The sequence below is a fragment of the Schistocerca nitens genome, chromosome 6 (genome assembly GCF_023898315.1).
Source record: "Schistocerca nitens isolate TAMUIC-IGC-003100 chromosome 6, iqSchNite1.1, whole genome shotgun sequence".
Classification (NCBI taxonomy): Eukaryota; Metazoa; Arthropoda; class Insecta; order Orthoptera; family Acrididae; genus Schistocerca; species Schistocerca nitens.
The window spans coordinates 331,765,344-331,790,177 of NC_064619.1; the positions used below are offsets into that span (position 1 = coordinate 331,765,344).

The 24,834-nt window shown below is 44.8% G+C and overlaps 1 protein-coding gene across 1 annotated transcript in view; it reads left to right on the plus strand.

The window, feature by feature from the left end:
- LOC126263347 (band 4.1-like protein 4A) overlaps positions 1–24,834 on the plus strand; it is a 691,823-nt gene that overhangs the window by 623,402 nt on the left and 43,587 nt on the right. Inside the window, exons 9-10 of the mRNA XM_049960435.1 lie at positions 9,428–9,516; positions 9,705–9,768. Of these exons, the coding sequence (XP_049816392.1) occupies positions 9,428–9,516; positions 9,705–9,768 (153 nt within the window). The remainder of the gene's footprint in view (positions 1–9,427; positions 9,517–9,704; positions 9,769–24,834) is intronic.

Sequence of the window (24,834 nt, forward strand, 5' to 3'; positions counted from 1 at the left end):
CGCGTTTCGTTACTCTTTCATTTAGCATGCGTCAAAGCGTCATGGATACGCTGATCTAACTCCAGTGGCAGACTCTGCAAAAGAGGGATTCTACACCGTGGTGTGGATTACTGTAAAATTCCCCTTTCCCAGGAAAGTCAAGCAATATACTCCTTCCTCCCACATGTTTGTAGTTAAAAGACCACGAACATAAAATTGGAGAGATTCGAGCTCTCATAGCAGTTTACCGACAATCGTTCCTCCCGCGGACCACTCGCGACTGAAACAGGAAAGAGGTGAAGTGACAAAGGTAAACCAAGTATTCTCCGCCACAACCAGCGCGGTGGCTTGTGGAATGTAGATGGTGGGTGTACGTGTTAGCATTCCGCGTCTGCTGCACTAAGAATAACATGTTGTTTTTTGTTTTCTAGAAACTCTTCAATCCAGTCATACAGCTGGTCTGATATTCCGCACGCTCGTAGGCGGCAATGCGAAATCGTATCCAGTGCCTTCCGAAAGTCAAGGAATACGGCATCTACCGCGGGCGCCAGTACCTACACATTCTAGGTCTCGTGAACGAACACAGCTAGCTGAGTTTCATAGGACAGTTGTTGTTTTCGAAACCCTTGATTATTCCTACAGAGAATACTTTCGATCTCGAAAAATCTCATAATATGCGAACGTAGAACTTGTTCCAAAATTGTACAATTTAACGACCTGTTCGACGACGCTTCCTGAAAATGGGAATGACATGTGCTTTTTTCCAATCACCGAGAAAACTTCGTAAAAAAATATTTAGAAGGAGTTTAGCAAAATTTGAAGAGGAAGGACAAGAAATACCGTATATTTGACTTTTCGCCAATGACGAGGTCTTGATAGCGGGCGACAAAGAGGAATCCAGTTGCATGTTCACGCAACTGCATGAAGAATACCCACATTGGAGCCTGACGATAAACATAGAAGGGCAGGTAAATGGTGGTGGGTGATATGAAGGAAGATTTGGATATAGGGTTATGTAAAATTTAAAATGTCTGTACATTTAAATACTTGGGCGTCACCTGTACAACAAATGGAAGGAGGGCAAAAGACATCACAAATAAAACTGGACAAAGAAAAAGAGTAGTTGGCCACCTTAAACTCTTTGCTATGGAATGACAAAATTATAAAGTGAACAAAGGTCTTGCTGTACAAATCAATCGAAGAGAGTATCCCCACATATAGCACTAAAGTAAAGAGCTAACCAAACAGCAGAAAAATAAATTTATATCCCTTGAGATGGACTTTTTGGCGAAGAAATTATCTCATCTCCAGACTATAACAGAATAGAGTAAATTAAAAGAGAAGGACACGCTATTCTCAGTTCCACAAATAACAAAATTTTAACCTGGTACGAGGCACTTCCATCGAATGGACGATAACCGATTGCCGAAAAGAATTTATGAATGGACACCAGCTGAACGAAGATAACGTGAAGGACCACCTAAAAGATCGATGCAAGGTGTTAAAAATGCACTGAATTAAGTGGGGCTTCAGGAAGAAGATTGGACATAGAGGAAACTAGAAGCTAAGAAGCGGAAGACGACGACCGTCGTAGCAAAGCAGCATATATTTCTACCTTTAAAGCATGCAACATGTCACGGCAGCTTGTATCACGACTCCAGTTAGCTTCCAAAAGCTGCGGAAATCTTCCGCAGAAAACTTTTCAGGGCCTGTTTTATTAACATCAACAGAAAATTGGAACTTATGGAAGTATCAAGAAAATGACAAGCTATGTTTATACAAAAGTTGGTTGTGGTCATCCTCTCCGTTCTTAAGTCAATGGAATGTAAATTACATGACGAGGTCTGACTTCAGCAGACAAAAATTATGCCAGGGGCAACCCTACCGTCAGAGCCGAGGGTACAGAACTGTTTAAAATGGATTATAAGAATTATAATATTTGCGGATGCGGATAAAAGGCTTGGTGACGAGGATGAAGCACACGCGGATGCGGACCGTACCTACACTATGTAATAAAAAGTATCCGGAAACCCCCAAAAACATATGTTTTTCATATTAGGTGCATTGTGCTGCCACCTACTGCCAGGTACTCCATATCAGCGACCTCAGTAGTCATTAGACATCGTGAGAGACCAGAATGGGAAAGTATACCTGCGAGAGTGGAAGCTGTCATCAAGGCTGAGGGTGGGCCAACACCATATTGAATTCCAGCACTACCGATGTAGGGAGCCACGAACTTGTCATTTTCAGCCAGCTGTCCAGATACTTTTGATCACATAGTGTGTGACACATGTCGAGCAATAGTTTGTGGAGTTCAAATACGGCTGCAGTTGTATTACCTCCCAGCAAATTCTTTAACGCACAATATGATTCTTTAACGGACAGTATCATTAAGTGCAATATGTTTCGTCAGAAATGTAACGTACGAGACCGCAGACTCCATTTCCTAGTTAACTGTTCTCGTTTCTTCTCTACTTTGTAATGATTCATTTAACACTACGGATGAATTCTATACCTACATGACTGCTCTGAAATTCACATTTAAGTGTTTAACAGACGGTTCACAGGACCACTTTCAGCATATTTCTCGAACGTTCTCCTCACGAATAGCACGTGGAATAATGAACAACTACATCATATCGTGCGAACTCTGATTTCTCTTACTTTATTACGATGATCATTTCATCCTATATAGGGGGTGTCAATAAAATATTTATGCTTGCAGAGCAGGAAAAATTTCATGAAAAGAACTCGCCGCTACGAAAAATACTTTGTTTTAATATTTTCCACCCCAAGTCATGTATCATCCATAATACTCTCTCCTCTATTTCACGATAACAGAAACCGAGCATTTTTTTTTCAACTTTATCGATGCCCTCCGTCAATCTTATCTGGTGAGGTTCCCACACAACGCTGAAATACTGAAAGGACTGATAGTCGGAGTGTAGGCTGTCTCTTTGGTAGATCTGTAGCCCTTTCTAAGTTCATTTTTCTTCGCCTTCCCCAGAATTTTTCTAAGTGATGGTTCCCATTTCAATTTTTCGTAATTCCACATACTTGATGTTTAGCTGACTCGACACCACTTAAATTTGTGTGCTTTCCTAGCTGATTGTAAAGGTTCTAATTTATGCCCAATTTTCTGCCACATTAACCTCCGATAATGCAAGGGGCAGTTAAATGGAAACTGAACAGCCGCCAAAAGGAAGATGAAATGGTTCCATTCAAAAGCAGTCACGACATATGTTAAGACATTTATTCCACTGGGAGACGAGACGATGAGTTGCCGTTTCGTAGAAAACGGTCGGCTGCAGTCAGATCCGCAACAGCACCCGCTCTTAACGCTTCCTCGAGCGACTATAGCCGACCTCGACGCATGACATTCTTCAGGTCGCTAAAGAATTGAAAATCATACGGGCTGTACGGAGGCTGTTGCAATGTTTCCCAACCAAATCGCTGAAGCGAAGCCTTCGTCCGATTTGCATTGCGGGGGCGGCCGTTATCGTGCAACAGGACGCCGTCTGCAAAGTGTCTACATAGCGCTGCACATTGATTGTGGGTCTCAACGAACCCAGCAGTCGAAGAAGAAGGGCATCATGGCCTTACCAGAACTCGTGTGAACAGCTTTGGATTTCTTTGGGGAGCAGCGAATGTGGAATGTTTCCACGGTTGTCTTTGCCGTTTGCCCTCGGTCTGTCGGAATGCATGTTGACGATAACGTCCGTTCGCACAGTGGTTGCGAAACAGTGCAGCGTCCTCCGTACAGCCCGGAACTTCCACCGTGTGATTTACACGCCTTTGACGACCTGAAGAAGTCGGTTTCATTCGGACGAGGAAGTGCAAGAGTGGGTGCGGTTGCGTATCCGTCAGCGGCCCGCAGCGTTTCTGCGTCACAGGGATTGATCGTCTCGTCTCGCAGTGGGAGAAGCATCTTAACGAGTGTGGTGATAGCTTTTGTTGGAACCATGCCGTGGTCCCATTGTGGCGGGTGTTCGGTTTTTATTTGACTGCCCGTGATAAACAGGAATCTGAAACTCGCTAACCTTCATTTTCATTTAACAATCTTGACAGTGACACGGACAGCGTTCACCGCCATTTCCGACCAGCGTGCCACTCCCATCCAGTTGGCGCCGCGGCAAGGCGTCCCTCTAAATTAATAAATCGCTTTCGTTCGCTTCTGTTTAAAAGCTTTTTATTTCCTGTTGCCAGACTTCTTTCCCCTCCATTGTGAAAGCCCTCCTGTCTCGTACCGGCAATTGTAGGCTGATTAATTGCGATTATTTGTTGTATGCAGCCCGATCATTGAACACAATTAAGGATTGTTACCGTAAGTGCTCTCATTGAATTACGAAGAGGAAGGGCGTGCGGCGCGGTGTGGAGGGGCGGAAAGAGATTGTAATCTGGGGATGCGCCGCGTGCGTGTCCGCCGGCGCAGCTGATGGATATCACAAATTAAAAACGCCGGACGCGCCGGCTGTGGCGGGGCGACGGCGCGGAGAGCCACCGAGCATCTATCATCGGGGAATTACGGCCGCCGTCGCCGGCCGTTCCGCCCACTCTCTGCTCCCGTTATGTGTATTGGGAATGTCAGGTGCTACAGCTGTCTAGACTCGTGACAGCTTTCCAAAAACTGGACATCCATGGGTGTACGGCGGGACACCGCCCGGAATTAAACCGTGGCACTCAATACGGTACCAACACACCATCAGATCTATGTATGATCGTAGATATTAGGTGATATACATTACTGGCCATTAAAACTGCTACACCAAGAAGAAATGCAGATGATAAACGGGTATTCATTAGACAGATATATTATACTAGAACAGACATGTGATTACAAAATGGTTCAAATGGCTCTGAGCAGTATGGGACTTAACATCTGTGGTCATCAGTCCCCTAGAACTTAGAACTACTTAAACCTAACTAACCTAAGGACATCACAAACATCCATGTCCGAGGCAGGATTCGGACCTGCGACCGTAGCGGTCGCGCGGTTCCGGACTGAGGGCATGTGATTACATTTTCACGCAATTTGCATGCATAGATCCTGAGAAATCAGTACCTCTGGCCGCAATAACGGCCTTGATACGCCTGGGCATTGAGTCAAACAGAGCTTAGATGGCGTGTACAGGTACAGCTCCCAAACAGCTTCAACACGATACCACAGCTCATCAAGACCAGTGACTGGCGTATTGTGACGAGCCAGTTGCTCGACCACCATTCACCAGATGTTTTCAATTGGTGCGAGATCTGGAGAATGTGCTGGCCAGGGCAGCAGTCGAACATTTTCTGTATCCAGAAAGGCCCGTACAGGACCTGCAACATGCGGTCGTGCATTATCCTGCTGAAATGTAGGGTTTCGCAGGGATCGAATGAAAGTTAGAGCCACGGGTCGTAACACATCTGAAATGTAACGTCCACTGTTCAAAGTGCCGTCAATGCGAACAAGAGGTGACCGAGTCGTGTAACCAATGGCACCCCATACCATCACGCCGAGTGATACGCCAGTATGGCGATGACGAATACACGCTTCCAATGTGCGTCCACCGCGATGTCGCCAAACTCGGATGGGACCATCATGATGCTGTAAACAGAACCTGAATTCATCCGAAAAAATGACGTTTTGCCATTCGTGCACCCAGGTTGGTCGTTGCGTACACCATCGCAGGCGCTCCTGTCTGTGATGCAGCGTCAAAAGTAACGCCTCGGAGCTGATAGTCCATGCTGCTGGAAACGTCGTCGAACTTTTCGTGCAGATGGTTGTTGTCTTGCAAACGTCCCCATCTGTTGACTCAGGGATCGAAACGTGGCTGCACGATCCGTTACAGCCATGCGAATAAGATGCCTGTCATCTCGACTGCTAGTGATACGAGGCCGTTGGGATCCAGCACGGCGTTCCGTATTACCCTCCTGAACCCACCGATTCCATATTCTGCTAACAGTCATTGGATATCGACCAACGCGAGCAGCAATGTCGCGATACGATAAACCGCAATCGTGACAGGCTACAATCCGACCTTTATCGAAGTCGTAAACGTGATGGTACGTATTTCTCCTCCTTACACGAGGCATCACAACAACATTTCACCAGGCAACGCCGGTCGACTGCTGTTTGTGTATGAGAAATCCGTTGAAAACTTTCCTCATGTCAGCACGTTGTAGGTGTCGCCACTGGCGCCAACCTTGTGTGAATGCTCTGAAAAGCTAGTCATTTGCATATCACAGCATCTTCTTCCTGTCGGTTAAATTTCGCATCTGTAGCACGTCATCTTCGTGGTGTAGAAATTTTAATGGCCAGTAGTGTACATTGCCGGGGAAAAAAAATGCAACACCTTCAAGGACCGTGCTCAGTCTCACCAGAATATATGTGCGTGCTGAGGTGTTACACTGTTATTCATTTGTCACGGTCATCGACAAACACATGGCGCTCAGGATGCCTATCTGTGCGCCCTCTGGTGTTACTCTGCAAGCAGTAACTGTGCTGACTTTAGAGGTGAACACTGTTTGCAACGTTCAACCTCGGATACAACTATGCCTTTACGACGAGTAAGCACTGCTGCTGAACAGTTTCATCTGTTTTATCGGAGTCGCAATCTGTATGTATGGGAAGCCGGATGGGCGTACTGACAGATTGCCACAATGTATCGGTGGTGTGTCACTGCTTTCACCAGTTGTGTGGAGAACATTCCCACACTGTAGACCAGGTTCTGGACGTCCGTGTAATGCATACCCACGTCAGGATCGACGGATTGTGCGAGCAATGGTGGCCGACCGAACATCATCCCGGGACGAAATCCGGGAACATATTGCACCTGCTGCGTCATCACCGGACCATTAGAGACCATCTGCTTGCAGCAGGACTGTGATTACGTTTACCTCTGGCCAGGCTACCACTCGCTCCAGGACACCACTAAGCATGACCACTCTGGTGTCGTGAAAGTGTTAACTGGTGAGTGGAATGTCGCTGTGTTGTCTTCGAAAATAAGAGTATGTTCTGTCTGTATGCGAGTGATGGACATACATGTGCGCAGCGGAGACCTGGTGAGCTGGCTATTCCAGAACCCATTCACCTACGACACACACGTCCCACACAGGTGTCATGGTGTGGCGGCCGTCAGTTACAACTCGCGTTCACATTTGGTGTTTCTGCAGGGTAAAACAACCAGTGTACGCCACATTGCATTGACTGTTATCCCTGTGCTACTATCATTTCTTCGACTGAAAGATGAGGTGCTTTTTCAGCAGGAGAATGAATGTAGACATAAGGCTTTTACTAGGCTGCCGATTAATGCCGGCCAATAATGCCATACTATCCTGTTATTTCATTTTAATCTACCGCAACCTGCGTACTGTACAGGCAGGCGTCTTCGTCCTCAAGTCGTCTCCCTCAACTTTAATTTTCTTTCCAAATTTCTCCTCGGTTACCTTTACTGCTTACTGTGTAATTATAAAATAGTATCGGGGCTAGGATACAACTCTGTTTCAGTCCCTTCTCAGTTGCTACTCCAGTCTCAAATCCTTCGATTATTATAGTTGCACTCTGACTTTCGTAAATGCTTTAGATCATTTTAGCTCCCTGTGTTTATCCCTGCTACTTTCAGAATTTCAAAGAGTGCATTTCAGTCAATATTTTCAAAATCTTTTTCTAAATTCAACAGATGCCGTAAATGGTTCGTCCTTCCTCCGTCTAAGATAAGTCAGAGGATCAGTACTTCGCGCGTTCCTGCATTTCTCCTAAACCCAAACTGATCGCAAAAGTATTGGAGAAATATGCTAAAATTGAAAGTCAAAGCTACCGGAATCAGCTATTGTGGTGTAAACACCACCTATTGTCGTGTCAAAACCACCTAAACTTATCTGTTCTGTAAAGTTCATTTCAGTCATACATGTCATTGGTGTCGCAATTTTTTTATGGTGGCATTGCCTAGAACAAGAAACACGCAGTGCCAGCGAGTGATGTCCTGCCAGTTTTCAGAGCGGCGACACAAAATTCGCAATAGGCGGCTGTAGGAAATAGAGTGCTGCCCCCGCAGCTTGGGCAGGCAGCAGACACCGGGCAGATTCCCCGCGGCGCGGCCTGATGCGGCCCAGCCCGCTAACTGGCTCCATTTCCTGTTCGCGAAAGCCAAATTAGCCAGCCGAGCGGCTTCCCGCGCCGGAAATCCCACAGATCGGCGCTCTCCGCTCCTCGCTCCTTCTTTCTTGAAGACAGCTGTCGGCAAAGGGAGCGCACCCCGCCTCATCTGCAAAGTAAATTTCATCCTCTGCGTACAGCCAATAAGGCGCTCGCAGCCCTAGGCGGGGGGCCCTACACTTGTTTTCGCAGCTTTGCCCGCGAATCCTCCATAGTTGATGGACTGATTCTGTGTATTCACTGTGCTGAAAACTTGGAATAGTCTGCACTGGGTTTTTATTCATTGATAAGACACAAATTAGCGACTCATGTGTTTCAGGAGAATATGTTACGATCTTAATTGCGCTGGAGGAAAGGTGGTGTCCAAGGTCAGGCGGCCGAGCTTGGTCCCTAGTCAACCACGACCAGAGTATCTAGGCATGTCCCAACTACAAGATTTAAGGCACAGTATCGGAAAGAACAACATCACAAATTTCGCGTGTAATTAAATATAATACGAGTTCCTGGTCGCTTCCGTATGTCTAGATCTACATCTACAGACGCTGCCCTTCCGTCCAAAAATTTCTTAGACTGATTTTATTCCTGGCGTATAAGCGATGTCAGCGCAGTAACTACGGTAGTAGCTTGAACTAACAACTGTAAACAATAGATGTGCGTTCGACCAGTCAGCTGTGAGCTTGACATGGACGTGCGGCCGTACTGTCACAAAAAGCAGTGAAGCAACATTTCTAAATCAAATGTAAAAGGCATTCTCCACAATGTTTTGAAGCAGAGAAAAGTGTCTACAAAATTTGTTCATTACTCCTTGACTTCCGAACAAAAACAACGACGCGTGGGCGCCTGCCACGACTTAATTGAAATGCAAAACATGGACTATTCCTTTCTGGAAAAATTCATCACGGGTGACGACTTTGTGTTATGAATACGAAGTTGCGACACAACGACAGAGTGCAGAAATTTTCTAACTTAACAACTTCTCTGTGTTTGTCATGAATGAGAACAAAGAATTTTTTCGGTCGTTTTTAATACGAAATTATCTTTGATTTCTGTCGGGCGATCTTCTAGAAGGAAAGGCTGCGATTGTACACACAATCATATTTGGCAAGAAATGGTACCAATATGTGAGAGTTACGAAAAATTACATTAATTGTTCGAAGACGTCACTGAAAACCCTATTCTATATTAAAGACATAAGTTTACATTTGCTTATGAAGTCCTCGTACACGTTAAAAAAGGCATCGCCAACTTTCAAATGTGTCTCCAATAAGAGGCTAACCACTTACAGTAGCTGTTCATAGTGTCCTCCTGTTTCAGGGAGAGGACAATGTGGAGTACTTCTTGGGCCTCACTCCCAGTGGCATCATTGTCCTAAGAAACAAGAACAAAGTCGGAAACTATTATTGGTAAGATATTGCTGTACGTTTCTCTTATATTAATTTTTTAAATGTATAATTTAGGAAAAGATTCCATCTACCACGTAAACGTTACTTTGCGCACGGATACTGTTGTGTGCGTTACGGAATTTATTTATTTATTTATTTATTGCTATATCTGGGTGTACAGCATTCAAGCATCCTTATTTCTGTCTTAGGCCCAGAATTACCAAGATTTACTTCAAAGGCCGATACTTCATGCTTCGGGTGTGCGACAAGAACGTAAGTATTTATATGCTATTTTTAACGTTCGAGAGTTGAGTACGTCAGAATAACAACAATGCATCCGCTAATTTCCACTGCATAGTACCAGTATGAACAGTTTGCTTTCAGGAAATAAACAAATGCCTATACTTCTGAAAGAATATCTGTAGTTTCTAAGACCCTTGACGGGATACCTTTGAGCCGAGTACACGCCCTCTGGTCAACGATTTAACATAAAAAGCTTTATTAAAAGATGAAGTAAAAGCAACAGCAGTAGTTGCAACATATCTCACGAAGAAATACACTGATGAAAAATCATATCTTCTGTTCTTCACTGTGCAACTCCCCATTGGCTGAGACGAGACATTTCGATTCGACAATCAATTCGACAGTCAAATGCGTGTTTATTACAAGAGAAAGATTATTGTTTGACATCCCATGGACGATTTGTATGTTCCTTTGTCTAGTATGCTGGAAGAGACGGCGCAAGCTCTTGCTTATACGAAATATGTTTAATCGGTGAGATCGCAGATTGAGGTGGTGTCGGCAGTACAGGCAACATTATAGTAGAATGGTGCTCGAGAGTAATACAACGGCACGAAGTGGGCATCAGTTATTGGCCGCTGCCGAGTCTCGAGAAGCGCTGGCGTACTTCAGGAATCCCATCTCCACGCATGCGTCCTTTGACAGTCCACCAACACCCTGCAGCACTTTGTGACTGGTGAACAGAACGTCATGTGCGACGTATCGTCTGTCTAATTGCACTTCATTCTTGGCGCTGATAAGATAATAGTCGAACATTTGACACCCTAGCGGCCAACACAACAATGAACCAGTGACGCATGTTGTCATATATCACGAACAACAGAAATAATGATTAGAAAGATCATGGGATTACAACCCGACGATCTCATTTTTTCTTTACCACAGATAAGTTTCTAGCGCACCTGTCATATTTGGCACTTGTTTTCCGTGAGAAAATGGCTCTCTTCTCCTCGACAGTGTCTGTGTGACATCGAAGTGGAACTATGATCCATCCCCTTCAATACAGTACTGGCACCCATAAATGGCTGGATAAGTCACGTTCAGTATTCGGAGGATGGCAAAAGCATACCGCCACCAATAGGCCATGGCTAGTAAACCACAACTGTGTTATGAACAATCTTCAGGTTGAGAACAACTTTACGTATTTATCACATAAGTTTTTATGAATCAGAAGTGACAACGCTTCGAAATTTATTTCAATTTATTTGGCTTCCTACAGTCTGAAACGAATGGCGAGATGACATGTACTGTATACCTGTATGATTCGTTCGGTGAAATCCTCACCAATGAATCCCTCTTACCCCATCTTTTCTTTCCAAAAATATAATCTTGTACTTCGTCTGTAGTTCCCTCGAAACTGAACATTAAGTGCAATGCATGTTATTTCCGTGAACAGACATTGCTTTTAACATACTACAATTGAGGAAATGTTCTCAGTATGGTTTATTAGCGGATAGCATGTGAGAAACAGATCAGTGGAGCAGACAGTGGCCACGAGGCCGTTTACCACATCAAATAGGGAAGATACCAAATTAATTGTATAGCAGACTGTGTACATCCATATTCAATATTACTAAGTGTTTTCCTTGATTGCCGGCCGGAGTGGCCGTGCGGTTCTAGGCGCTACAGTCTGGAGCCGAGCGACCGTTACGGTCGCAGGTTCGAATCCTGCTTCGGGCACGGATGTGTGTGATGTCCTTAGGTTAGTTAGGTTTAACTAGTTCTACGTTCTAGGGGACTAATGACCTCCGCAGTTGAGTCCCATAGCGCTCAGACCCATTTGAACCATTTTCTCTCTCTCTCTCTCTCTCTCTCTCTCTCTCTCTCTCTCTCTCTCCCGACACCATTAAAAACATGAACACGGAACATTCCTTTAGAATTAACTGTCTTCGTGGAAAATTTTGCGATCGCGAATTTTCAAAATTATAAATACGTCAATGTCCCTACGCGTTGATAGATCGGACTTCGTTAAAATGAAACCGGCAGCTTCTATGTAATAAATATAAATGATAATTGCCTCAACGAAACTGCCACATAGATGGCTGTGCAAATCGCGACCAAGCCAGCTAATTCTTCTCACGAAAAGTCACCGTCTGATTTACTAGATGAGCTACTAAAAAATAATAAGTAATCAACATGTAGTTAGCATATTGTGGTATTGAAATAAAGAGATACAATACATGGCTGCTAAAACGTTCCTTAGTATTTAAGAACACTTACATAGCCATTTAGTCGCAAAATTACAAGCAAAGTAGGGACGCGTAAAGCAAAAAAAGACAGAAATCATTTTTACTCAGGGAAACAAAAAATTGATCAGAATTGATCAGAATAAAAAAACTATATGAATGTGAGATACATTTATCTTCAAACATTATGCGATTTTCCTCGCTGGCTGGAAACGTGTTATTCTCCGTTTGATCAAATACTATTATTCACACAAGACGACTTACACATTTCAAGACTTGAAAAAAACCGTAGTGACGTTTCAGAGCCGATTGCGTGATAATTGTGAGCGAGTGGTTACCAGCCGCCACTGCCTTCACTACTAAATATTGTCATAGTTCGTAGAAATGTATTCGAAAAGTTAACTTTTAGACTAATTCCCCATCTGTTCGGCACAAATTCCATCCATGGCGTACCTCAACAAAAAATACAAAATTTCTTCAGCACATTACATGTTACAATTTACTGTACACGGGTTCCTGTTAAAGGATGTGTTTCAAACGTCGTCTTCGCATTTGGATGGAATACTACACTCGTCGTTGCAGTGAGTTGCGAATTCTTTCAAATACGTGCTGATGATTTCGTAAATCTTGAGAAGACTGTACAGTTGGCTTCTCCAGTTTTTCAGCCGTATCAACAGTAATGTTGTACGTTTCACAGAGGCCTGAGTAAGGTCAGGTGGTGTTGGAGGCTAAGGTACAGACCCTGCTCGACCGGGCCACCTTGGACGTATTGGAGTGTTGGATCTCATCCTACATCAGCAGCAAAATGTTCCGGTTCCCTATCATACATGTACAAAATTCCCCAGTCATGGACCATGTGTGAAACTTAATGCCAAATTAGATACCGACGTAATGGAAAATTTTACGTTTCAGATACATTTCTGTTTTCTAGGACAATATTTCAGACTTGAAAGCAGTGACAGCTCGTAACCATAGAGTCACAGTTATCTTGCAGACGGCTCGTTTGTCTACTCATACCTACTGGAACTTTTTTGTTCCATTTTGTAGACCCTCTTTGCATTTCGCATACCCACCAATGGAGATGACGTACCGCGCAATAAAATTCTGTGTTCGTGTAAACCATACAACACTTAAACTTGATAAAAAGCTGCAGTAAGCGTACGATGAAAATGCACTGTTTCGTGCAAGAGTACTTAGGTGGTTCAGGGACTTCAAAGAAGGCCGACTTGTCTGTTTTAAGCAAGGTAGGCCTGGTGTTTCGGCTTCTGCTTTGACTCAAGTCAACATCAACACAGCTTCTGTGATTGTCGGTATGAATAGGCGGGCAACATTACGTAAACTCAGAGAAGTGCTGAGAATTTCATATGGCAGTGTCTTTACGATTATACATGAGCTTCTCCGTATGACCGGTATTTGCGCCCGTTTCCGTGCCACGTCTGTTGACTCCCGAGCTAAAACCTATGCGAATGGAGACAAGCCGTGAGGTGCTGCGTCTATTTGCTGATGGAGGGGATGCTTTTCTGGAATCAATTTTCACCTGTGATGAGTCATGGATGAATCATTAAGATCCTGAAGGAAAAAGAGCCAGTACTGTTTGGAAATTGACTGGTTCTCCAACAAAAAAGACGAAAGTTGCTCCATCACCAGGGAAAATGATGGTGATCATATTTTTTGACTGTCATGAAATGATTTACCAGCATGCAGTTCCCCCTCACACTAATGTTACAGCGAAGTACTACACGTCAGTATTGGCTAAACTGAGGAAGCACATTGCAAGAAAACGACCAGAACTTTCTCCCATTTCACATCATTAAAGGCAAAGCTTTGGAGCCTTCGATTTGAGAACTCTGAAGCAATCCTCAAGAAAAGTAAGGCGATCTCAACGACTTGACAATGAATGACCTGCACCTTGTGTTCGAGGAATGGCAGAGTCGCTAAAAAACGAGCATTGAAGTAGGAGTGAGGTACTTTGAAAGACTAATGTAAACCCTGAAATGGAGTACTAAACATGTCTGGAAAAAATCAATTTAAGTCTTTGCTGATCAGGCGTAATATATTTAATGTCTGTTGCCAATGCCTACGCATCGTTGAGACCGGGCTTAATCAAATTAATATTCACTGAATTTTCCGTCGATTTCAGTATGTGGGTAGACAACTGCATCATCTACGACAATTAAAACGTAGCAGACAGTTGTCTTTCCTCATCTTAACCAATGTGATTGATCAGTTTCACGCCCTTAAGAAAGAAAATGAAAATAATTATGCTGTTACTTTCCCAAAGATCTATTTTGGAATACGCGATATCTTAAATGTAAGAGCCAAAGATATACAGTTTGTAATGTATGACGGATGTTTCTCCCAAAAATTCTCATTCACCCTGCAGCTGTACCACCGACTTCTTTCTGTCCTAGAAAAGTGAATGTTCTGAATTATACAAGGTGAAGGAGGTCGTTCTATTAGAGCAACCGTTGTCAAGTGAGATCGCAAGCAACTGTTTCCACACTCTGCATAGGAGACGGCATGCTGTATTTAATTATCCGAGACGTGAATAACTGGTAGGACACGATAATACAGTGCAGCCGAGGACCCACCAGGAATGTCGGCGCCGGCGGTTCAGAAAACGCGGCCTGACAGCTAATTTTGCTGGGCGCTCTTCCTTGGCCGCTGGAGCCCTCGGTCGTTGGTTCTAAATTGCCCGCTCGCCGGTCCCGTTGTCCTCCCCTTTTCCATCCTAGGCCGGTGATTAATTCGCTCAGTTATGACAACGAACGATTAGCGTCAGAACGCAGTCCGCCAGGAATTTAGACTCCGGCGTCAACACTAATAAGGCGGCCGTTATTAATCGCTCCCCGCTACTTCCCCTCGCCTCTCACACCCCACCATCGATCGTTCGCTTCCGTCCGACAGCCAAACGTTCCGGCTTATCAAGTTAAAGAACTCAAAGGATTATTTTGCTCTGAACTCTGCTCAAAGTTGGGAAAAACTCGATATTGTTATACCTTTGTCAAGCACGGTGTCACAAACGTAGCTCGCAGTTGTAACCATTAAACTGTGGGTCCACTTCACATGACCCGTCCCTGTAGGTGAAGTAGATGACTCGTAGTTTTTTATGCTCCATCGTAGCTAGTCCATTCAAAACTAGTGGTAGTAGTCTTTCATGCCTGGTACTTGGCACTTTATTGGTATTTAATGTTATAGAAGAGACTGTGAGGTGTGGTTCCTGACCGCAAAATTGAAGCCGGTGAATATCCCATGTTCACACTTTCACTGATATCCGTTTCGTTTTTCGGTCATCGTACCTGCAGTTTACCGTTATCTTCAAAAATGGCTCTGAGCACTATGGGACTCAACTGCTGTGGTCATAAGTCCCCTAGAACTTAGAACTACTTAAACCTAACTAACCTAAGGACAGCACACAACACCCAGCCATCACGAGGCAGAGAAAATCCCTGACCCCCCGGGAATCGAACCCGGGAACCCGGGCGTGGGAAGCGAGAACGCTACCGCACGACCACGAGATGCGGGCTACCGTTATCTTCCTCAGGCCTGATAATATGCCAAATTTCTAAATGGGAATGAAAAAAAGCTGAAGAATGTACTATTGCTACTATTATTATTAGCACCAATCGCATTTTAAAGAATCAGGCACAACATCACCAACAAAAAAAGTATCTGTATTACAATACAAACACGATCACACTCTTGTATTTAAAATATATATGTATTATATAAATTGTGACTAGATACAGATCACAGATGTTCGGCAGATGGAATATTTAAAATACATATGTATTATATAAATTGTGACTAGATACAGATCACAGATATTCGGCAGATGGACATAGTGACAGAGGAAAAGGGGGGGGGGGGTGAATGAACAGAGTGAGGAGGCAGGAGCCGATGGACAGAGAGGGGGAGGAAGAGAAGTGCTATGGGGAGGACGAAGGAGATGATCATAAAGAGGGGAGAAAGAGATGGACGGGGAGATGGGATTTAATGTGCAGATGTAGGAGACAGGTGGAAGACGGAGAGGTGTAGAGGACAGGTACAGAAGGAAAAGGGGAGGGGGAGAGGCAGGATTTGGACAGGGATAGCGAGAGATGGACAGAGGGAGATGAGAAAAGACAGACGGACTGTGACGGGGGGTGGGGGAGGGGGAAGGAGGACATGTCCGAAAGAACAGACACCATGCACTCATATAACTGATTCGCCCAGATAGGCAACGGATCCACCTTCTTCAGTGCGGATGCACAGGTACGTCCGACGTCGTGAGGGAATTTCAGAGCAGCGAGCATGGAGGAAATGGACAGGGACTGCGTATAGGTGGCGCTCGGTGGAATGTGGGTTGGGTTTGAGGCGTGCCGAGGTAGTCCGCGCAGCTGCGATAAACATCCGAGTGGCGCAGTAGTTAACGCAAGTGCTTAGGAAGCAGGAGATCACAGGTTCGAATCCCAGTCAGTCCCGCACACATTTCCACTAGTCGCCGCTGATGCCGCACAAAGTCCTGATGTAGCTGACATCAATAATCCCTTCCCTTTCCATTTTTTCTCCCCCTTCCTGCTTCAGTTTAAATCATCTGCTTCACAGGTGCGCATTCCGCATACACTACGCATTCATATAGCTGCAAAAGTGATTGCATATCTGAATGTCGCACTTGCGAACCCAGACACCTTCAAAGCAACACGAAGAGAGCTCCATAAGCTGAGAATTGAGGGCGAGCTAGAATTCCAAAATCACACGTCAGTGATGCAAATGTCTGTAACAGAAAAGCGTGGTGCCGAAACCATAAAACCTGGTCGATGGAGCAATGGTATAGTCAATTGGCCCGCTGAATTCTGTGTCACACTGTTTCCAATTTGCGGCGTATGCCTCCCAAAGCCTACGATGCAGCCGGCCGCTGTGCCCGAGCGGTTCTAGGCGCTTCAGTCTGGAACCGCGCGACCGCTACGGTCGCAGGTTCGAATCCTGCCTCGGGCATGGATGTGTGTGATGTCTTTAGGTTAGTTAGGTTTAAGTAGTTCTAAGTCTAGGGGACACGTTGTAGTGGAACTGTTCACCATCCAAAACTTTTAGGAGGCAATCAGAGCAATCAGACTAGTGTTACAATAGCAGTTAAGCGGACGTAGCTCAGGTACGTGCAAAACGATGGAATATTACGCAGTACCTTTCATTCTTACTACTGGGGTTTCTTGAGTGTGGTTTAGCTTATTATTTTCTTTATTATGGTTACTACAAAAGTATCGAGTTTAGTTACCTTCTTTAGAGTCTGTAGAAGCTACAAATACTCGGTTCGCTACATTATACTTTCTGTCGTTCGAGGCGTGTACTACAAACACTTTCACCAGTGTTCGACGGTACCACCACCGTCTGCATTTGATAGGCGCTGCTTATTCAGTGTGGTGTGCGTTTATATTTCTCACTTTTCTCGTCTAAAGCCACCCTCCAGAGCTTTCACGCTTCACAGGCGTCGAAGAAAGGGTATGCAAGAGAAAGTGAAATGAAGCTTGTTTACGTTTTGAATTGCGTCTCACGGAATGAGTCCAATTCAAACCAGAAAGTGTCGAATTATTTTATTTAAGGTACAGGAGCGCAGACTTAAGGGTGGAGAGATCTGCTAGAAGTCGGCCTCTCAGCGACGGCGCCCTCACAAAAATTACAAGCGAGTATCTGTGTGAAAGCGCGGCGAGGGTGGCCCGTGAATGCCTAGTGAAGGGTTGTCGCCACAATGCCCAGGCAACCACCCTCACTCGGCTGTCGTCCGGGGAGAGGGGTGAGGCCGTGGTGGAGGGGGAGGGGGGAGAGGGTGGAGTTCATTTAAAACTGCGTCGCAATTGTGCGCCCCTGGATTAGCTTAGAGGCTGGCGAGCTGTTCCGGCCTTATCCCGTTTCTTTGGCGAATTCGCTGTGCAGCAACGGCGGCAGAACTCGCACGTCTGCCACTTCGCTCCCGACGGCGCGTCTCTGCGCGGCGGAGGGATGCCGAGTCCTAGCCGGGGAATGGAGACTGTGCACGCACAATACGCTGATCCTTAGAGCCCTTTGTTGACCTGATAACTACTATTTATTTCGTTACTGCTAAAAAACAAATCCGACAAGGTGCTTTATGACACAAGCCTACATCCATATCTACATCTACACGACTACTCTGCAATTCAGACTTTTGTGTTTGGCAGAGAGTTCATAGGACCGCTTTTAGACTTTCATTCTACCGTTCCCCTCTCGAACAGCACATGGGAAAAATGAACATCTAAACCTTTCCCTAAGAACTCAGATTTCTCTCATTTCATTAACATAGTAATTTTTTCCTACGTATGTGGAAGCCAGAAAAATATTTTCGCATTCGCAGGAGAAAATTGCTGATTGAAATTTCGTGAAAAAAACTCAAGACAGCGGAAAACACCATTGTTTTCTTGATAAGCACCTCAGATCGTTTATCATATCCGTGACAAGCTCCCTGTTCCCCGATAATACAAAACGAGCTGCCCTTCTTTGAACGTTTTCAATGTTCTCCGTCAATTCCATATGATAAGGATCCCATGTCGCACTGCAGTACTCCAGAAGATGAACAAATTTTTTGTATCTTCCAAGTATCCTGCCAACAAAAAGCGATATTTGCTTCGCCTTCCCCACAACGTTTTCTGTGTGATGGTTCCAGTTTAAGTTGTTCGTAATTGTAATCCCTAGCTATTTAATTTAATCGATAACCTTCAGTGTGGTTTATCGTCTAATTGAATGTTAACGGGTGTTTTTGGTACCCATGTGGAGGATAACACACTTTTTATTATTTAGGGTTAACATACAGAGATGATGTTAAAATAATTTTCCAATTCGCTTTGATTTTATGATGACTTTAAAAGACAGTGAAAAATAGCATCATCTGTCTGCAAACAATTCAAGAGGGGTGATCAGTCTGTCTCCTAAATCGTTTAATCACATTAGGAACAGCAGAGGGCCTATAACACTTCCTTGGAGAATGCCAGCTGTTTTACTAGATGGCTTCTCATCAATTGCTTTCTTCGAGGTATTTCATATATTATTTATGGCTACTGCAAATCGATGCCAGTGATATGAGTTTATAATTCAACGGATTACTCATATTTCGTTTCTTGTGTATTGCTGTGACCTGCGTAACTTTCCAGTCTTTAAATGAGGATATTTCGTCAAGCGAGCGGTTGTTTATGATAGCTAAAAATGGAGCTATTTCATCAGCATAACCTGAAATAAACCTAATTTTATACAGTGTGGAGTAGGAGACTTGTCTCTATCTAGTGGCTCAAGCTGTTTCGCTACACTGAGGCTATCTCGGTACTCATCTTAAAGTTAGCAGTTATTCTTGATTTGAATTCTGGAATAATTATTGCTTGTGCTTTCGTGAAGGAATTTCTAAAAACCGTGTTTTTTATTGCTATCGCGCAGCGGTAAATGCCCAATCTAAAACTTGAAAATTTACAAAGTGAAGTAAAACTATATGGTTATCCAGTAAGATTAGCCGAGACGATAATATTTTTGTTTATCCAAGCATTTATTTCAACAGGCAGGATTAGGAGTTTCAGGTCTTCTCTTAGAGCGTCGCATAGTACTGGAGCAGTACGCATATAATAATATAGGTATTGCAGAAATCGTAATCTTATTAACATTGTGAGAGGAAGAGGAAGAGGAGGGGGCGAGATATTATAGGTGAGAGTTGGCAGATGAAATGATAGAAAATAAAAACAGAAATATTTGGGGGATGAAGAAAACTCGGATGGCATTGAGTATGTGAGAGAAATACAGTTTCCCAGTTGGACAAAAGGACGACAGTAGGTACAGGGGATGGACAAAAATATTGAAACAAAAAAAAAAAACATGCCCAATAGGGTGTAGAAAAACCGTTGGCATTCAAAACAGCTTTCGTCTCGGAATGGATAAATAAAGGTTCTGTATGGCTTTCAGGAAATCTTACACAATTCTTCTTGAACAATAGTCGCAGTTTCAGGTAGAGATGATGGAGGTGGATAGCGATCACACAGCCCTCTCTCCAACATACACAACAAAGGCTCATCTGGTGGGTGGTGGTCAGGGGAGATGCGTCATGTTCATTCTCGTGTTCACAAAAAGAGTCCAGGATGATGGGAGGTGTGTGAACAGCAGCATTATCGTCTTTCAACATAACGTCCCACTGGGATACAAACATTGTACTTTGGGATGCACTCGATCAGCCAAAAAGGTCACGTAATTCTTGGCAGTAATAAGACCTTGCAGAGAAAAAATGGCGACCGTGAAATACCGCGATATGCTTGCCCAAATCATCACCGGGATGTTTCATTCTAGGCAACAAGCATTCTGCATCGTAGGTTCAAATGGCTCTGAGCACTATGGGACTGAACATCAGAGGTCATCAGTTCCCAAGACTTAGAACTACTTAAACCTAACTAACCTAAGGACATCACACACATCCATGCCCGAGGCAGGATTCGAACCGGCGACCGTAGCAGCAGTGCGGTTCCGGACTGAAGCGCCTAGAACCGCTCGGCCACAGCGGCCGGCCGAAAACTACGTAGTCATTTGTGTTTGCCGATTTAGATTTTATGACTTGATGGGACACGGTACATAGCACGGCACTGACATCGTCGTGTGCAGATCTGGTAGATCTAGGAGAACGACGTGTACTTGAGTGTGTACGTCTTTGCATGTTTCGTGCGTGCCCAACGGGATAAATGGGCTCTGTGGCGTTCGTCACACCCACATGATACACAGGTCTTACGAGTGCCAGCGGTGGTCTCCAGTGGGGGCCGAGTAACTTTTTCGAGTTTCATAAGTTTCATAATTCTGAATTGCGCGTTTAAATACTATTGATTTCCCACGGGCGCTGCACGGAGCCGAAAGTTCGCAATGTACGGCGGGCAAGGCGACTAGTGTGATGGCACAAGTTAGTTGGGGGGGGGGGGGGGGAGGGGTTCTGCATCTCTTGTGGGCCGCGGCCTCCTGAAACATACGTCATATATTGTAGTCACCACACAATAACGTGCCTCGGACAGAGTAACAGGCACTGGTGCAAATGGTGGAGCAGTGACGGCTCCAGCCCGAGGCGGTACTACTAGCTTTATCACAAGTACAGTCTGCCGGGAGCGACCGGTAACTGCGCGCGGCGGAGTGGCCGAGGCGGCCGTTGCTCGAAGTTGAGACAGTGGACGGCCGGGCTGTAACGCTGCGGGCGCGGGACCGCCCGCGGCCGGCCAAATTGAACTGTCGAAACTTGGGGATTAGGTCCGGCGCTGTAATTAAGCGGCCCGGCGCACTTGTTTGCGTTTTAATTCGCCAGCGTGGAGCGGGCGCTAACAGCGCGGCCTACCGCCAATTGCTCGCCCGGGGCCCGGGGCCCGCGCCTGCGGCCGGCAAGCCCTGCCCTGCCCTGCCCTGCCCTGCCCGCTCCCGTCAACACAGCCGACGGCCGAGTTGGGTGCCTGACCCGAAACGTTGCTAAAACCGATTACTCTCCCGCTATGATTCTCGAACTTTGCAGCGTCAGAATCAACTGTCGCGTTAAGAGCTTATTTAGCTGTTCCCCAGTTTACCTCTGATTGTGTGAAACCTGCACATGAGTTGCAATACAGGTAACAAGTTCGCGTAACAATTGAAACAACCAGGGCAAGGCTTGCGAATATTGCAACAGAACTTCTAGGAATTGCTATGGGAAAGAGAATAAAGATGGAAAAACCAAACCAATCACACAGAAATGTCTATAACAAGGAATCGATTTCTTTCAGCGATACAGTACAACACAGTCATACACGGTGTTACAGAAAACATAATTGGCATGCATCCGAAAGCAGGCTTACCAATATTTATGTTCCAAAACGCCGCGCATAAAAACTGGATTTTTCGGTGCACGTACCACGGGTTCTACGGTGATAAAAAAGTAGGGTCAAGTGCCTAGCCCTTGGGCTAGGTTCCATTTGTATACCCAACAGAAGGATCGCCAGTGTCACTAGCATGCAATATAGGGTCAGCTTGGACAAATTGAGAAAATCTGTTTATTCTTCTTGCACTTAATGTGGCCTACTTTGGGCTTGATGGGGCTTACAGAGCTTACAGAGCGATTCCTCGGAAAACGCCACAAAAAGTACTTTTTAACTATATTTTCGCCGTCACCAGCGTACCAGAAAATTGGTTCAAATGGCTCTGAGCACTATGGGACTTAACGTCTATGGTCATCAGTCTCCTAGAACTTAGAACTACTTAAACCTAACCAACCTAAGGCCATCACACAACACCCAGTCACCACGAGGCAGAGAAAATCCCTGACCCCGCCGGGAATCGAACCCGGGAACCCGGGCACGGGAAGCGAGAACGCTACCGCACGACCACGAGCTGCGGACACCAGAAAACCAAACCCAGTCGCGGATTCCAAAATGGCTATGCACAGAAAATGGCAGACATTTTTACGATATATTTCTAAGATCCCGATCTCGAACACTCTTAAAAATTTTCTTCATATTTTTATCCGTTTCCGAGATACTGAGGTTCAAGGTTACCGTACTTGTACACGTAAAATACCCACGCAAAATCCGGCGTGCCGGCCGCTGTGGCCGAGCGGTTCTAGAAGATTCAGTCTAGAACCGCGCGACCGCTACAGTCGCAAGTTCGAATCCTGCCTCAGGCATGGATGTGTGTGATGTCCTTAGGTTAGTTAGGTTTAAGTAGTTCTAAGTTCTAAGGGACTGATGACCTCAGATATTAAGTCCCGTAGTGCTCAGAGCCATTTGAAGCAAATCCGGCGTGAGGCGAAAATGTATTTTATAAAATGACGTAGTACCGAGAGATGTGCTGCAAAGTGTTTCCGTTAAACTCTGGGAAATCCACGTTGTAGTACTGAAGCACATGCAAAAAATTTTTGCATGTAAAATCCAGTCTGAAACGTAAAGTTAATTTGCGTTGCTTCAGTTTCACACAAGCAAACTACCTACATGTCCTGCTGCAGCGGGGAAAAGAAGGGAACCGTATGAAAAATGCTCCTATCGGACCACAAAAAATGCGAGTATGTCCCTGTTTATTTAAAAGACTCCGACTAAAAAGTGAGGTACCAGCTGCCTCCTTCTACCTTCTTCAGCACCTTTAAAATTTTTCCCAAAACTTTCGGCATGCGAACATATTCGAGCTTTCTCAGGCTGAGAGAGAAGAAGATAGTGGCAGTGTCAAAGAGACTGAAAAGTAACAAATACTGGGAGATAGTAGAAGTGTTTGTGCTGTAGAAAGAGTGAAGTGAGAGGAATAGAATGGCACAGTGGCAGTGGAACATAGTTTTCAGTGATAGAACAGTGCTAGAAAAACTTTCCGAATAATGTGAGGCGTCCATAATCAACACTTTATCGTTAGGTTCAACACTTTTTGCAGTTAATGTCTTTTTTTTCTTTCTTTTGTACGAGCCAACGGCTTTCCCGCAGTGGTACTATCGGTCCCCGTCAGCTCACCTAAGTTACGTGCTGTCGGGGTCGGTTAGTACTTGAGTGGTCACCGTCCAGGCCTGCCCAGTGCTGTTGGCAAACGGGATACACTCAGCCCTTGTGAGGCAAACTGAGGAGCTACTAAACTGACAAGTAGCACCGGTCACGAAAACTGACAACGGCAGGGAGAGCGGTGTGCCAACCAACCACATGGCCCTCCGTATTCGCATCCGGTGACGCCTAAGTGCTGACGATGACAGGGCGGTCGGTCGGTACCGTTGGGGCTTCAATGCCTGTTCGGACGGTGTTTGTTTTTGTTCTCTTATACCAGTGGCTTCCAGCCTGGGGGTAATTACGCCGTAAGGGGCGAAATGAAATTTTCTGAGCGCTGACAACAACAGCAGTGAATTGTGTTTCGGTCACGAAACCAATTAAAAAAAATTACTATTATCATTAGTTTGTAAGATGATAAATTATTACATAATTTACCAGCTTGTGAAATGAATATATGAGCAACATCATCGTCATTAGTCCTCCCACTGCACGTACCTTGCACTTTGTAACAAGCATTTGTGACAGTAAGATTGAGATGTCTGTATCACATATGCTTACACATCTCTTGAAAATGCCTTCTCTGAGTTGTAGCTAGTCCCCACAATGCGCCAGAAATTGCTTTGTTTTTCACTTCGCAACAGATAAAATTTACTGACAGAACAACCCATAGTAACTTTGCTGGCCCGACTCAGTATTATTATTAGTTCTACTACTACTTTTATTATTATTACTATTATTATTATGTCATCATCATCAAAAGGAGACACAAAGCAAAGGAATCAAGCTATCAAGGTCGCAGGTTCGAGTCCTGCCTCGGGCATGGATGTGTGTGATGTCCTTAGGTTACTTAAGTTTAAGTTGTTCTAAGTTCTAGGGAACTGATGACCTCAGAAGTTAAGTCCCATAGTCCTCAGAGCCATTTTGAACCAGTGATCAAGTGATTTTCCAAAAGTAAGCGTAGAGTAGATATTTCAACGTGGTAGATTTTAAATGGGGCTGCAGGGTACGGCTGAAGAAAGTGTCTCCTGAGACAAGGCTGGTGCAGAGGAAGCATATTTTGTAACAAGAGCATAGTTAGCTTTCTTTGTTGAGGAGGAGTTGTAGATAGCACGCGAGAGGTACTGGGAATTACTTCATCATTCTATAAGAAAAATTTATTAGGAATATGCAATACCAATTGTCTCGATGACTCGTTAGTTCGTCATTTGATAAAACACCTGCAAATACTAATTACCATTTTCCTTTCGTCATTTTTAAAATAAAAGTGTTCAAAGAAAATTCTTTCTGATTCTAAAGTTTAATTAGGCGCTTCTGTTGATGATTGTGAGGATTGAGGTTGGGGGTACTAGCTAATATGTGATCGTACACAGGGGTAA